The 17,415-nt window shown below is 34.3% G+C and overlaps 1 protein-coding gene across 39 annotated transcripts in view; it reads right to left on the reverse strand.

Annotated features, from left to right (window-relative positions):
• FIP1L1 (factor interacting with PAPOLA and CPSF1) overlaps positions 1-17,415 on the reverse strand; it is a 76,678-nt gene that overhangs the window by 14,643 nt on the left and 44,620 nt on the right. For 20 of the 39 annotated variants that reach the window (XM_054486185.2, XM_054486178.2, XM_054486206.2 and 17 more), the window contains 4 exons: positions 16,714-16,870; positions 4,361-4,387; positions 2,271-2,325; positions 874-929 (listed from right to left, as the gene is read on the reverse strand). In XM_054486185.2, the coding sequence (XP_054342160.1) occupies positions 874-929; positions 2,271-2,325; positions 4,361-4,387; positions 16,714-16,870 (295 nt within the window). The remainder of the gene's footprint in view (positions 1-873; positions 930-2,270; positions 2,326-4,360; positions 4,388-16,713; positions 16,871-17,415) is intronic. The other 19 variants (XM_054486180.2, XM_054486208.2, XM_054486194.2 and 16 more) reach the window with 1 other exon arrangement.

Here is a 17,415-nt window from a genome sequence, read left to right on the forward strand (position 1 = left end):
CCAGCTATCTCCCCATAAGCCTATAACTTTTATGAGGGCAAGCACTCTATACAGGTTACTCTATCCTTAAAACTTAGTATAGGTCAGGTGTGGTGGCTCACACCTGTAATCCCAGCACTTTGGGAGGCTGAGACAGGAGAATTGCTTGAGCCTAGGAGTTCCAAGACCAGCCTAGGCAACATGATGAGACCCTATCTCTACAAAATTAGCCTGGCATGGTGATGCACGCCTGTAGTCCTAGCTGCATGGGATGATCACTTTAGTTCAGGAGGTTGAAGCTACAGTGAGCCATGATCGCACCACTGCACGCCAGCCTAGGCAACAGACAAGACTCTGTCTCCAAAAAAAAAAAAAAAAAAATTACTACAATGCACAGCATTTTTAAAATAAATGACTGATCAAGAGATGCAGAAGAAAATGGGGTCAGAAGGCCTTGGAATGGATAAAGTTGTCAAGAATGAACATGAAAGGGGACCTACACATGATATAGAAAAAAATTAAACCAGCAAGGGAGAAAGATGGAAACAAGGTTAGGTGTGTGCCATGAGTGAAGAAACAGAAACGTTACAAACCATGAAGATTGAGACAAATTGGTGACAAATCCTAAATCCTTTTAGAAAAGGCAAAGTACAAATATCCCTGTTGTGTCACCATGAATTAATTTTAAAAGTATAGTTGATAAATACATTAAATTAATAAATACATTAAATTTTTTGCTAACCTGGCAGATACATAGACCACTCATTCCTGTAGTTAATATTTTTTAATTGCTCTGTAAGATGTTAAACCATGAACACGTTTTTATTGCTTTAAAAATATTCAAGTACTTTACTGATTCAAACTGAATCTAGGCATCTAAATAATACTACTTACCATTGCCATATGGAAATGCACGTGCAGAACGACTATCATAACCAGAGGAATGTCCACTGTTGAAGAAAAAGATATATTTTTATGTCTGGTACAAAGAAGTTCTGAATTTGAATAATGTAGTACAAAAGGAAAAACTTAAGGCAAAATTACAACTTTTATCCAACCACCAATTTAATGATAATTTAGTTCTACAATTTTATTAATAAAACATGGGTTTTTTTAACCTAAAAAATATTAAAATACCTAATTTTACAGAAAAATAGGATGTACTAATACTATTTAACATAAATAATCCAATCAACTTAGCTTGAGTTACAAGTAAAAGAAAATTTCAGGCTATCAGAATATTTCAGATTAAAAATTTAGTCTTAAATAATTGGTTTTTTGGTTATAAATCAGTAATTCAGCCCCACTAACAGGATTAACAAAGAATACTTTTTAACATTTTGACTGAGAAAATAAATGTGTCTAACAGACACTTAATAAAACTAAATCCTTATGTTCTTACAATTCATACTTTCTTGATTTTATAGTTTCCTCTGAAAATCATATGCAGGGTTTGATGCTACTGATGTAAAGTTCTCACATCTTTTGTCTTTTTACATTATTTGAATCATTTTTTTCAGAAACACACTATTTTTAACAGTTTATTTGCCACTTAAGAGGAAATAACAATAACCCTTATTAGTGATTTCTATCTGCCAAGAATTATACTTGCACTTTATATTCAGTAGCTTTTAAAATCTTCACAACTCTATCAACCCTTTTGGTAAAAAGGAAAACTGAGTCTCAAAGGGCTTATGAACCTTGCCTAGCAACACTGTTTGATTTCTATGTTGTTAAACACCATACTGCCACCCATGAAGGAAATATTCTTTGTACAGCGTTCTAGTTAGCATAAGCCTCAAGTACACGGTACAAAAAATAAGGCTACTGCCACACAGAATGGATCTAATCCTTCTTTGTGGAAGCTGAGGTGGAGTATCAAGGAATAAAACAGCTTTTCTTGACTATGGTCCCCTAATAGTTTTCCCTACTTTATCCCAAAACAGACATGTATTATTCATGATTTCCAGTAATTTATGTTTGTATTTCCCATAAAACTGACTTGCTGGGTTTTTAACAGTCTAGGAGCTTCTTTAATCAAGTGTGTCATAAATCAAAGCAAGATATTATTTCAAAATATTATGATTTTAGTTTTCTTTGCCCTGTTTTGATATCAGGCTACAGGTCCAACATCTTATATAAAAGTAACTAACATGGATCTAGATTTATAAATTAAAAGACAGGTGCTGTGTTTATAAAATTAAAAATTTGAAAATATTTCCAAGATAAGTATATGTTTCTTCTGTCAAAAGGCTATCAATGATCAAAAATCAGTATCCATACTGATTTACCTTTCTATTGTTGGTATAAGAGATGGAGGTGGAGCGCCTGGTGGAGGAGGAAAACCTGAAACATTCAATCATAAGATAAAAAATGTTAACAGAATGTACACGTAATGTCAAGAGTGAAACAAAGTTGCTGCATATCACTAAATTTCTCTGGGGATATGAATGTGCTTCTCTATGTTGTAATAATGGACAGAAAAAAATGGAGCTCAAACTTATAAACAGATTTTTAGCACAATAAAACTTTAAGTAAGCAGTCTGGTCTAATACACAGAAAACAAACTGGGAGTCAGGACACCGGTCTTATTTTCAGCACCACACACAGCCCATTTTGTAAGTATGAGAAAGTTAATCTCAATGCCTTACCTTCTCCATACATAAAACAGTAGCCACCAGATATATGTGAAATATTTTAGAAGAAAAGCAGATATACAACAATTACCTCTTTCAAAAAATATTTCGAGTTTTAGAAGTAAAGAAATTTCCTTAAAATGTGTAATTTATAAATAAAATCTTACCAGTAAATGTACAGTGCTCAAAGCTGAGAATATCCACCATAAAATATGTTCAAATAGCACAACCCTAACAAACTGTTTTACAAAGAAAAGCACATAATATAGTTTGTGGATTAGTTTGGAAGGAATATAATTTATACCTCTATATCATGGGGTCTGCATTCTCAATAATTCACAATACCTAAATGGAATACCACAGAATAATATGGCTAAAAAACTGTTAATCTACACTACACTTTCAAATTCAGATAGGCTATAAAGCATCCCAGCAGAAAAAGATTCCAAAACTTATGATGTCAATTCCTTATGACACCAATTCCTTCCAAGTGTTAACAATTAACAACTCTCACTACTAGGAAATGCACTAAATTATCTAACTTAAGTCTCCCACACTACAACTCAGACACTGTCCTAAATGAGAACAAGAGGTATTCCACTGTCATATTGTCTATCACCTTCTAGTTATGTGAAAACACTTCCACTAAGCCTCCGTTTTAGTAATTCTATGTAAAAATAAATCAGTTCTCTGAATCCTTCTCAAAGGTCCACTTAAATCCATTTTTAGCCCCACTTCAAATTGTTTTCATGTTTACCATGTTCTTCACTGTATCCAGTTTTAGGATCTATAACTCCTCTATTAAACATCTTAAAAGTACAAAAATTGGCAATTACCACATTAGTCCTAAAGTCCACAATCCTATTTCATACAGCCTTACAACCACATTGTTTTTTAAACTAAAAAGACACACAAATGATTCCTTTGACTTTTCCTGATGAGTCTTTTTCAGACACATTCACACATAATCAATGTCTCTATTCCACATCTAAATATGTATACTGTCCTATGCTACTTAAACTTCACTCTTTCTGTTTATCGAAGTCATTTTGAATTTAGACCCACCCTTGCAAGCATTATCACCTCTCATTCTCTTTATACACCTTGGCTTTTAACACCGAACTCAGTAAGACACACTTGCTACCAGGTGTGATATCACACTATAAAAAGAAACAACTGACAAAAATGTAAAAATAAACAAATAAATAAAACACTGGGCCACATATAAACTCCTATTGATTATACTATTACGACAATAAACAATCACCACTCTAAGAACAGCCACCTGACCAGCTGTCTAGTTGCTATGTGGGGTTTAGAACACATTTTCTCATGATACTAAGCCAGCAGGATTAAAATTAAAAAATCAGAAATAATGATAAAGTCAAAGTAAATTATCTTTCTCTTCTCTTATAGTCACTGTATTACATAAAAAATTCATTGGTCTGTAAAGACATTTTTAAGAAAAATTTTATTTTATATCCTATACTGTTTTCTTCACAAATTGAATAGGTAAGAATTTTCTCAGAATCTCTATTTCTACAGAAATGGGTAAGACAGGTATAAGAAAACTAAATATCTTAATCAAAACTGGAATGAAGCAAAGGCAGAGCTGAAAATAGGACCTTGAAATCCCCATAGCCTATTCCATATTCTAACCGCATCAACACCGTCTCTCCTGTAACTATAAGCTTGAAATTTCATGTTTATTAACAATGATGGAGAAAACATGAAAAAAGTTTTACCTGGAGGTGGTACAGTTATTGGAATACCTAAAAAACAAGTGATGAAATTTAATATAGTAATTGGATTTCAGAACCTGTTATGTATTTATGCCATCACCAAAACAAACTTTGAAATAAAACCCCTTGCCTCATTATCCTGGCTTATTCACTCAAGAGAACCATTCTGTTTTCTCGTAGAGGACTAACAATTCGAGTATAACATCCAACTTCCTTGATGAAAACCCAGTCTAACAACTTGATAACAAGGTTTCCCCCACTAGTAATCACAAAGTTAGACATCAGTTAAAAAGCACTTATGCACACACAATTATCAAATGCCATGAAGTGAATCCTAACTAAATATGATAATCAATGCCTGAGGTTGTTATTTTAACATTTTAATAGAAAAACTGATCTGTGGGTTCTTTCTCTAATACTGCAGGTAGTACAAGGATAACTCAAGATGATGGATATTACTGACTTTTGTAAAGCTCAATATGTTGTGGTTCATTCAAGTGTTGACTGTTCTAGTATTGTTGGCAGAAGTGAGAAAAGGCTAACATTTCCTTTGATTTGTAAGAGGAGAGAAAGGGGGAATAACCAGTTCATATATATACACCCCCAGGCACGTTAACATAAACGTGAATGATTTACTTCTACAGGTGCTAGCAAATACTAATTTGAGTGACTCTCATTCATTATTTGTATGCATTATAAACTCTGAGGAATAAACTATGTATATTTTCAATTTACAGGGACCAAATGTGCCCTTAAAGCCTAATGTAAAATGTATTTACTAAATACTAAAATTAAATTCAGCATTTTAAATTTAAGAGATACATGAAAGGCAATTTATGTGGCATGCAAATTTTAACTATTTTCAGTGGAGGAAAAATGAGAGATTTCTAAGCAGGAAAATAAAAAAAAATGTAAGACAATTTAAAGTAACTTTTTCATGAAAAGTTTTATACCATAAATAACTAAAACAGTTGGAACGGTTTCCTAAATCCTATCTTAAAAACTGCATCAAAATTAGTCCAAAAAATAATCTAACTTATTAGCTAAATGTATGCCAAAAAAAGAAACAGAATTGTTTTCAAATGTTTTCTTGTCAAAGGAAACATATTCTAACACTAAACATGTTCTGATGTGCATCTTCTATCAGGGTAAGAGATTTAGATTAAAAAGATCTTAAGGTAGCAAATGGCCTTAAAAAAGAGACCAAAGCACCTGATTTTAACCACCCATACAATAAAAACATATTCCAAACTTAAAAACCAACAAGATTAAAGATACATAAAGCAGCCATCAAGTTTCAAAAATCTTTATGAATCCACAAGTCTACTAAACTGACCCATAGCTAATGGCAATTCTCATTCATCCTGAGGTTACCTTCCTGTTTCCCAAATTACTAAACTAAAAGAATCCAACAAATCATACAAGCTAGTAGAGTCCCAGACTCCAAAGTAGATGAGAAAAGTAAGGAAGGCAGAGCATTAAATGTTTTTAATATATACTACAACCTAATTTTCTTTAGAACAATACGGACACAACTTCACTATTTGATCTAGTTTTCATAAGTAAATACATGATTATTTTCATAGATTTATAAGATACAGATTTGTAAGATAAGATTTATAAGATAAAGGAATATACCAAAATCATCCACCCATTCTATATACTATAATCCTAATAACTTTACCTAAATGATTATGTGAGCAGGATGTATTACTTTAGCTAAGGCTTACTACAGCTTATTAATATGTAAATTCATGCTAAAAACTAAAAAATTACTAGTCAGCCCCTTCAAACTTCAGTCCTCAAAAACATTTAAGTTGTTAAACTTCCACAAAATGTAGAGATAAAAGACATATGGCCAAAGAATTAAGTACATTACAAAGGTAGTTAAAATTACTGTCTGCCTTTAATGTTAATCTTACTACAGCAGTATCATAGGACAGAGAAAAATAATCTACTGGAATTAAAGACATAATCAAAGAAAAAACCATGTCATTTATAGGTCTTTCCAATCAATACCTACACATCAGAAAGTTGGCATGGCAACTAGGAAGGGCCCTTCTTGTGAGACCTCCATTTCATCTAAGGTGTTATTTCAATGCAAATCTTTATAAGTAAATGTTCATTAAAACAAGGCTATAAAGTTGATGAAACACTATATAACCAATTCTTTGACAATTACTGAATGTATTTTCAAACTGATACGTGATATCATGTAAGGCCAACATCATTCTCACTTAAAAATCACTATTTAATATTTGACTTTCTTAATAAAACAGAAACAGTGTAAGGGAAGAGAAAATCCATCTCAAACGTCCCTCTTCTTCCCCCTCCCAACACCTCCATCTTCCTGGCAAACACATGCTGCCTAACCTAGACAACAGACTTAAATAAGGAAAGTATTTTGTTTCTTTTCTATATCCTTTATCTGAAAAACAAGTTTAAAAAAATGTTGATTTTCCTGGAAAGCTATATGTAACAGTAGTAAAAGTAGATTTCTAGTGCCGGCCAAATCCTTTTGGAAAAGTAATACTCAAGCTCTAACAGACTGAACAGATTAGTGGTATTAAAACTTGAACATAGGCCGGGCGCGGTGGCTCACACCCGTAATCCCAGTACTTTCGGAGGCCAAGGCGGGTAGATCACAAAGTCAGGAGATGGAGACCATCTTGGCTAACATGGTGAAACACTGTCTCTACTAAAAATACCAAAAATTAGCCAGGCATGGTGGCATGCACCTGTAGTCTCAGCTACTCAGGAGGCTGAGGCTGGAGAATCACTTGAACCCAGGAGGTGGAGGTTGCAGTGAGCCGAGGTCGCACCACTGCACTCCAGCCTGGGTAACAGAGCGAGACTCCATCTCAAAAAATAAAATAAAATTAAAAATAAATAAATAAATAAATAAAAACCACCTTGAACATGCATGAGAATCACCTGGAGAGTCTCTTAAAACACATAGATTGCTGGGCCCTTCCCCTAGAATTTCTGATTCAGTAGTCTGGGGTGGGACCAGAAAACCTACATTCCCCTAAATTTCCCAGATGATGTTGCTGGCCCAGGACTATACTATGACGATCACTGGATCCGATTCTAAGCTTCCCTCCTAATTTCACTGCTGAGCAATTTAGTACAGACTACATAAATCCCATTCCGAATTTTTATGAAACAAAAACACCTACCTATGACACTTAAAAGTACTATGAGAGCCTACACCATCTGGCATTCTCAAAAGAGAAGATGATTTCTTTTTTTTTTTTTTTTTTTTTTTTGGTTGAGACAGGGTCTCACTCTGTTGCCTAGGGTGAGTGGCATGATCACGGCTCACTGCAACCTCTGCCTCCCGGGCTCAAAGCAATTCTCCCACCTCAGCCTCCCAAGTAGCTGGGACTACAGGTGTGTACCACCATGCTCAGCTAATTTTTTGCATTTTTTGTGGAGACAGGGTTTCGTTATGTTGCCCAGGCTGGTCTCAAACTTCTGGGCTCAAGCGATCCATCCGCTTCGGCCTCCCAAAGTGCTGTGATTACAGGTGTGAGCAACCATGCCTGGCCTTAATTTTTGCATTTTTTATAAAGATGGGGTTTCCTCATGTCGCCCAGGCTGGTCTCGAACTCCTGAACTCAAGCAATCTACCCGCCTTGGCCTCTCAAAGTGCTGGGATTACAGGAGTGAGCCACCACACCCAGCTTAATTTTTCCAGCATATAACACATACACTTAAATGTAAAAGTGGGTGGGAGTAAGACCTGAAATCCTATTTAGGAGATTGAAAGAACTGAGGCAAAGAAACAGAAAGGCAGCATTCCTGTTAAACATCATATTAAAAAGAATTTACCCATACTAAAAATTCCCACAAAATTAATAGTGGGCTTTGCACTCACAAAAAAACTAAACAAAGATTGTCTATAAACTCATTCTCAATGTAGTCTGTCATAATTTTATATAACTAAGGCAAAATAGCTTCTGACATGGCTCTCAATGATCCCTGTCTGCTGGTATTTATGTCCTGTGTGGGGGCTGGACATTGTGACTTATTTCTACCACACACACAAAAAATCAAAGGATGTTACTTCCATGACTAGGTTACAAAAGATAGTTATTTCTATTTCACTGGCACCCTGTCTGTTGCCTTCTTGGCTTACATGCTTTGATTAAGCAAGCTAACATATTAGACGCCTACACCAGTGAGGAACTGAAGCCCTGTCAATCTGACAGCCTGGAAAAAAACAAAATCCTTTTAACAAAGAGGCGAGTGAGCTTGAAGACAAATACTTTCTTAGTCAGGCTTTTGGAGAAGACTGTGAGGTCTGAGAGAGACCTTAAAGCAGAGGATCCAGCTAAGCTGTCCCAGATTCCTGACCCATGAAAACTGTTCAATAATAAATGTATGTTGTTTTAAGCCACTACATTCTGGAGTAACTTGTTATACAGCAGTAGAAAACCAATACATGCAATAACCATCTATCTTTTCTCTATTCAAATTCAAATGAAAGAAAAAAAATGGCAGAATATGTAAACTATGCTTCCTATTTCTCACTAGTAAATTCCAAATTCCATCGGCACTATTATTTAAGAAACAGATAAACTTGATCACTTTCCTTAAGTCTCATGACTTGTATTTCAAAGCCATCAAACTCAGAAGTTTTACTCAAAATGAACAGAAAAGATTTACAAAAATCTTTAAATATCACCTTCTACCAGAAATGCTTTTCTATGTATCAGGATTTTAAAAATTCAACACAAACAAAAACATATGCACACAAATGTGTATCATCGCATCTACCATCCACCCTTAAATACAAACCAGAATGTAGAAAGAATACGGCAAAACCATTATTTCATAATTAAAACAATTACAAGGTGCAAAAAAAGATTTAAGTTATTTTTAAGAAAAAAAGAGGGTTAAAAAGTGGTATGGTCACACAACAAAGTAACCAAAAATTTACCAGCATACTTCATGTCTGAAAGGTAAAAAAGATAATTTTACATACATTATAAAATGGACAAACTATGTTACCTGTATTAGGATCTGTTACTCTTCTATTTTATAAAATCTAAAGCCTACAGAAAATAAACTTCTACCTTACACAAAACATTTTTGATAGAAATACCTATGTTTTTTAATAGAGAACTTGTAAAGAAATTATCTCTACCAGCTTCCATATAATCATGAGACGATCAAAAGAGCAGTGTAAGCAGAAGGCACAAATTAAACTGTAATTAGATTCGACAAAATGTGGTGTCAATGATGTATTCAAAATGTAACTATTATAAAGGGTGCATCCTGGAGGAGAAAGCACATTCAAAAATCAACATCCTAAGAAAGCTTTTAATCTCTATTAAATTTACATTTAAATAAATTTTAATTGTGCCAGAAAATTCTATTTATTATAGATAATTAGCATTGCTCTCTGTTTTGAATTTACTGAAAACACTGATAGGCAGGCTTTTTAAATTGAATATAGAAAAATTCAAGAAGAAATACAGTTTTCAAAAACTTTAAGGAGTTCTTTTTTAATGGTAACTCTGGAAAATGCTTACATTTCTGGCAAACAGTGCCAGTTAATTTGAGGTAATCTGTTGAAAAAGACCAAAAATCCATGGTATTAAAAATTAGCTTAATAAACGTTATAGTCATAAAATAGTTTCTCAATTAAAAGGATAAAAGTGTACTTCCTCAAGGGCACTGATAGTATTCATCCAATACAGGCCAAGCTTCTGGCAAAGCAGTGTTCTCAACGTTTTGTCCAGGAATTCCTGGAGGTCCTTGAGACCCTACCGAATCTGCCAGGTCAAAACTACTTTCATAAATTTACTAAGCTGTGGCCAGGTGCAGCGGCTCACGCCTGTAATCCCAGCACTTTGGGAAGCCGAGGTGGGCAGATCACTTGAGGTGGGGAGTTCAAGACTAGCCTGACCAACATGGAGAAACCCCGTCTCTAAAATTACAAAATTGGCCAGGTGTGGCGGTACACGCCTGTAATCCCAGCTGCTCGGGAGGCTGAGGCAGGAGAATCGCTTGAATCTGGGAGGCAGAGGTTGCAGTGAGCTGAGATAGTGCCACTGTACTCCAGCCTGGACAACAAGAACAAAACTCATCTCAAAAAAAAAAAAAAAAATTTACTAAGGTGTTATTTGCCTTTTTCATGCTCATTCTCTTACAGTGGAGTTTCCATGGGCCACATAACTCGTGATATCACAATAGATTTAATGTGAAAACAAACAGGAGAAACCAGCTTTTTCTACTAAGCCACATAGTAAAGAGATTTCCAAAAGCGTAAAATAAGACCACTTCCCATTAAATTTTTAAAATTATTCTAGGAAAGTAAAGTTATTTTTCATAAGAAATTTAAAAATGTTAACATGTAATGAGTGTATTATACATATCTCTAATATTTTAATTTCTCAGTTTTAACTTCTAATATTAAAAAACAGATAAAACATACCTAAGTAGAAGCTCTATGGGATCTGCAGTAATTTTAAAGAGTTTAAAGAAGACATAACCAAAAAGTTCTGAGAACTGCTGTGCTAAAGAACCAGACTGCTAACAGAAAAATAATCTAATGAGAATGCAGGACTTAGAGGAAATGCAGAATGACCCTAGATATGAGCAACTCGCCACCTGCCCCCACCCCCCTGACCCGATTCCTATATATCATCCCTAACCCAAAATTAACATATTTAAGGAATAAATAAGATTTTAAAGTTCATGAAATTAGTAGTACTAGATGATTAGCCAGACACTGATACAAGACAACAGTCTTTTAGGAAGAAATCTACTTCTTTCTAAAATGCAGAATCCTACACATTTGGTATCTAGATAAACAGTTAAACTCCAGAGCTAACTTTAAAAGCAGGGATGCCTGGTTTGTGGTCCAGAGTAGTTGGGCTATATCTCAGTAAAGCAAAGACCCTTCTTCAACTCAGCAGAATTCCACTACTAGGCTACATTTCAATTGTTCCCAAGACCCACAAAACTAGTCATTTGAGGCTTATAAGAGTTCATACAAAAACAAATGAGTTTAACTGAATTTGCCTTCTATTCTTCAGTAAACTCCACTACAAAAAAAAAAAATGAACATCAAATATGATGACACTAAAGTAAATTAACATTTAAAAGCCTAAATTAAAAGCCTACCATAAAGTTAGCTCACAATCATTAATTAAATTCTATTATTTTAGAAACAAAGTAAGTCAGACACAGATAGACAAATGCATGATTCCACTTACATGAGGTACCTAGAATAAGGAAACTCATAGAGACAAAATTAGAATAGAGGTTACAGGGGCTATCCTTAGGAGGGAAGGAGTTTAGTGGGCACAGAGTTTTCACTGGAGATGATGAAAAAGTTTAAGGTACAGCTCATGGTGATGGTTACATAACATTGTGAATGTATTTAATGCCAATGAACTACATATTTATAAATGGCTAAAATGACGAATATATTGTATTTTACCACAACAAACAAACACACAAAATCACCTACCCTATAACATTAATACTTCCAGTTTTACAGTTTTTCTTCCAATAAACAAATGTTTCAAAACTGACTTCAGCTAAACACAGACTTCTTAACACAAGCCAGGCAAACAGTAAAAACCTTATTCAGATTTTCAAAAATTTGATGACTATTCCTTATAATCTCCCTAACTTCCCTACCCACAAATATGTATGCATGTACTTCAACATCAGAGAAATGCTTTAAAAAAAAAAAGTTTCTAGGACTGTGACAAATACACGTAATCCAATAATACAATTTTCTGGATATAGGTACTGATTCATTTCAACATAGTTAATAAAGAAAACAGGCTTTCAAGCAAAACTGCCTGGGTCAGAATTCTGGCTTTACTATTTTCTAGCTATTACTTAAATGACTTAGGTCCCCGCTTCCTCAGTGCAAAATTAGAATATCATCTACTTCAGATATTGTTCAAGAATCAAATGAGTTAATACATGGAATGTACTCAGAATAGTACCCTGAAAAGTGAGCATCCAATAAGTATTAGCTATTATATCTATTATTACTCAGAAAAAGCATGAAACCACTCTAATGTATTTCTGAAAAAACTTAATACAATGGAAACTATTTTCTGATTCACAAGAAAATGAAATAAGAGATTTTCTGGATATTATAGAAGAACTAAATTAGCCAGTATTTGTTTTCTTTTTTTTTGAGATGGAGTTTCGCTCTTGTCGCCCAGGCTGGAGTGCAATGGTGTGATCTCGGCTCACTGCAACCTCTGTCTCCTGGGTTCAAGTGATTCTCCTGCCTCAGCCTCTTAAGTAGCTAGGACTACAGGTGTATGCCACCACACCCAGCTAATTTTTTCGTATTTTTAGTAAAGATGGAGTTTCACCATGTTGGCCAGGCTGATCTTGAACTTCTGATCTCAGGTGATCCTCCTGCCTCAGCCTCCCAAAATGTTGAAATTACAGGTATGAGCCACCATGCCTGGCCCAGTATTTGTTTTCAAGCTACTGTTAGTATGGCTGCAGGGAACCACGATAAATACTTTTGCACTTCCAGACAGCTCTTCCTTCTTTGTTGTATTCTAATACATAAATCTCCTCTACTCTTCATACAAATCTATTATGGCCAGAAATACTTTGTCCTCTCTGTGTTACTAGCAAAGTTTCATATATGTTTGTGGGTGTGTGTTTAAGGGTGAGAGGAGGCAATACATTTCTCCTCTTCTGTGAACTATTTGACATTAAAAGTCCTTCAAATGAGAGTTATCTCTAACACCTTATAATTGTTAAACAGTAACTATCTACTTATGCAATAAGCCCTCTGTAAATTTCCAAGAGTCAATCAGAAATTGTATCATCTAAACCAGGGAATTTCTTTCTAAGAATGAACAATAATAATTATGCTGGGATAGAAGGTATAAAGTAGGACTCTTCCAGGCAAATCTGGATGTATTTATTTAAAAACAAAACAAAAAACTAGTAGCATCCTAAAATATGAGAATAAAATATCATTACTATACTTATATTTTAGACTTTACTTTTAAAAATATTAGAAGTCTAATGTTAAAAAGGCAACATTAAAATACACTTAAATTAATTCTTTAAAAAAAGTTTTTCCATTTTCTTTTGATTGTTTTTGAAGAAAGCAAAAAACAAGACAGTTCATCTAAGAAAAATGGAATATCATTTAAGGCAATACTTTAAAAAGAATCCTGAATCATAGCTTTCTTTCATTAGCTGCTTATGATTCTTAAGGTGATTTAAATTACAACAAACTACGGAACATAGTGTAATCATGTGGTTCTGTGGTAAATGGTAACTGAAAACTACAGCTTTAAGCATGGCAGCTGGCATATATCTATGCAGCCGTACTGTTATTCAGAGCCAGTGCCCATCCTAACTGAATGTACCAGGTATAAATCCGAAAATCATCTTTGGTGTTATGGATACATAAATATGTCGTTAACTCAATTAGCAAACACATTAGGGAATGCCAAGTACATACAAGACCACTGTGACTAAAACTGTAGGGAAACATAGATAGAAATACATAGCCTGTACGCTCCCCAACAGCTCACATTCTACTAAAAGTAAGGAGCAATTCAGAGAGTCTCAACTTCAAATATTTTGTTTTAATGAACTGGTATCCTGCTCAGCATATATACCAGTTAGGTACTGCTTAAACCAGCATTAGAATTCATTTGAATCTGTACTCATTAAATGTTGACAGAAGAGCACAGAAATGTAAACCAAGAATAAACATAAAAGGAAATCTCGATTTTAAAATATGGAAAGCATGTAGCTGAGAATTAAGTAGAAAAATAGATTAAGCAACAGAAAAATAATTAGCTGTACTCTATAGTATAATGTCATTAATAACCTAAACACTGTTCAAAGATTTGTTATACTTATGAACAAAGGTTACATGAAAAAGAAATGGTCAGGGGTAATGGTTCATGCCTGTAATGCCAGTACTTTGGGAGGCCGAGGAGGGCAGATTGCTTGAGGTCAGGAGTTCAAGACCAGCCTGGACATGGCGAAACACCATCTCTACAAAAAATACAAAAATGCCAGGTATGGTGGCACACGCCTGTAGTACCAGCTACTCTGAGGCAGAAGGATCGCTTGAGCCTGGGAGGTGGAGGATGCAGTGAGCCGAGACCGCACCACTGCACTCCAGCCTGGGCGAAAGAGTGAGACCCTGTCTCAAAAAAAAAAAAAAAAAAGTAATTTTATCATTTTGAAAAAAAAGTAAACTTCCAGATAATGCTACTGCCTATGTGTAGCAATTACCTCTGTAGCAATATTCTACGGAGTTTCGAATATTCTTATACCAGCTAAGTGTTTGTTGTCATTAATTCATACCAACTCTGTCCTACTTACTTTAATAATTAGTACTGAACATACAAAATGTTAGCCATCTGGGGATATACTACATTAGTAAATAAGGAAATCCTTTCATTCTGTCATTTGTGACAACATGCATGAACCTGGAGGACACTGTGCTAAGTGAAGTAAGCCAGGCACAGAAAGACAATTACTGCACAATCTCATTTATATGATCCAACTCATAGAAGCAGAGAATAAAATGGTGGTTACCAGAGGCTGGGGGCCATGGGTGAGGTAGGGGAGACGATTTTCAAAGGATACAAAAGTTTCAGTAAAATGAGAAAAACAAGTTTTGGAGCTCTACTGTACAGCATGGTGACTATAATTAATAACTGTATATTTCAAAACTGCTAGGAGATTTCAGAATGTTCTCTCCACAAAAAAATGGTAAGTATGTGAGGTGATGAATATGTTAACTTGATTTTCTACAATGTAGACATAATCAAAACATCACATCGTACCCCATAAACATATACAAGTATTACCGCCAATTAAAAATAAAATTTTAAAAAGTTTTAAGAATTAAAAAAAGAAAATTATTTCAAATCACTACCTAGTAAAGTAATGTTACAAAGGAATCCAACAAATTACCACAAACATTAATAATTTTTTTAGTATCATTAATCAAATATGTTAAAACATTAATTATTTCTACCTTTGATTTATCTAATTCTTTTTCAGAGGACAAAGGATTCATATAGAAATCACAGAAGTCCTCATTTTGAATCACCTAAGTCCTCTTTCATTTGGTTAATAGTCAGCATATTAAAGACACAAGAACCACAAGTCAATCCCAACTAATGAGTGGTTTCTGCTCAATCTCTTTGTTGGAACAAGAAATTCACTGAAATTAGAAATACTAATGTTGTCTGGAATAAGGACCTCTAACCTATATTCCAACCTCCTCCTTCCTCTATTTTTGAGACAACAGACCCTCTAAAGCCACAAGTCATTTTTTCATATTTTTCTCATACTTTTTGAGAGTGGAAGTGACAGTGGAAGGAAATCACAGGCACTGAGGATGAAAGACAGAAGCAATGGCTGACATTTAGAGGCCAAGGATGAATATGTTAGGGAAGGACTATTCAGACCCTGTATTTGGTTCTGTACTCGGATCACAACTGGCACCTTAAAACAAAGACAGCTCTCTTGCAAATAAAAGTGAGTGAGAGTACATGGCTCTCTAGTATAAACTGATTCTATTAATAGGAAGTAAAGCCTAACATATGTCTTTCATGTTGCCCTGATGAGGACAAGCAGCTATTTTTTCATCATTTACTACTAGCTTTCTCCCTGGGAAGAAGTAATTATTATCTCAATCAATCTTGCTAGTTTCATAAAAACTTGGTTAAGGCAGATAAAGATTAAAAATAAAGTAAGAAAGGTAACCCGATGAAAAATTCAAATAAAAATAAAATTTGGGAATTATTTGTGAGTTTCTTCTCTATCACCACTAACCTGGTTTTTAATTAGTAATCAAAAGTAGCTAAAAATATGATCAACATTTACTTTTGTTTAAAAGAAACAAATACCAGGTACCCAGTAGCAGTCTCCTAAAAGGAAACCGGTATACAGAAGAAGACCAGACTGAAATATTAATCAATCTCTTCACAAGATATAATTTTTTGATCTACTCCCATCCTAAAAGTATCTTTAATGTTTTTTTCAAAACAAATTAACACTGGTAAAGTTTGTAACTGAGTATGGATTTATACATAGTCTATTAGCAACTTAAGTTTGGGGATCATTATCATATTTCTGAATCACAAGATTGGTATCTGTATATTCTTCTTAATTTTAGAACATTGTCTCTTTCCTACATTGAAATAGCAATAAACATATATATATCTGTTTCAGTGTCAATCTGTTGAAGATAAGTATTATATCTATTACTTTTAATGTAATGTGATCAAGATATTATTTTAATTGTCAAAAATTTTAAAAAACACTCGCAAGCTATTTTTCTTTCAAAGTCAAATGTCTTATTTACTATTTACCCGGTGGTGGAATCAGAGGTGGAGCAGTGCTGACAGTCGGAGGAGGTGGAAGAAATGGAGGAGGTGGAAGGTGAGTGGGAGGAGCTCCTGGAGGGAAAAACGGAGGTGGTTTGCTAAAATTGTTGTCTACTTCAGTAGCAGATCTTTCAGAAAGGACCTAAAATTAGAGCACAGTTAATTAAACAGATGCATAAATATTATGTAAGATTAATCTTAGTAAATTCATTTAATCTAAGAAACAAAGTAAAAGGTAGTTTAATTCACATATATGTATTTTTGGGGGGAGAGTAATAGTTCTACATGTGTGATATGTGTATACATACGCCTATGTGAGTATACACACACATATACTTTTAAAAATGTGCATATTCAAATCTTAAGAAAAAACAACTGGATCATTACCAAAAATTTCTTAATAAAAAGTAATTAATACAAACACTCCACACAAGAAAAAAAGTACTTCATAAAGATCATTTAACAAGTATTATCTTTGTCACCCAACCAAAGTTAAAGTATTCAACTAAGGCAATGTAATCATTAATCACAGACACTAGCCTTAAGAAATTAACATGGCAGCAGGTCAGACATTCACTGTACAAGGGCCTGTCATCACCAGGTTGCAAAGTAAGACACTGTCAGGCATGTGTCAACCGACTGCAAGCAATAGGCAACAAGATATGTAAGTAACTTTATTATGTGATT

This window comes from Pongo pygmaeus, chromosome 3 (genome assembly GCF_028885625.2).
Source record: "Pongo pygmaeus isolate AG05252 chromosome 3, NHGRI_mPonPyg2-v2.0_pri, whole genome shotgun sequence".
NCBI lineage: Eukaryota > Metazoa > Chordata > Mammalia > Primates > Hominidae > Pongo > Pongo pygmaeus.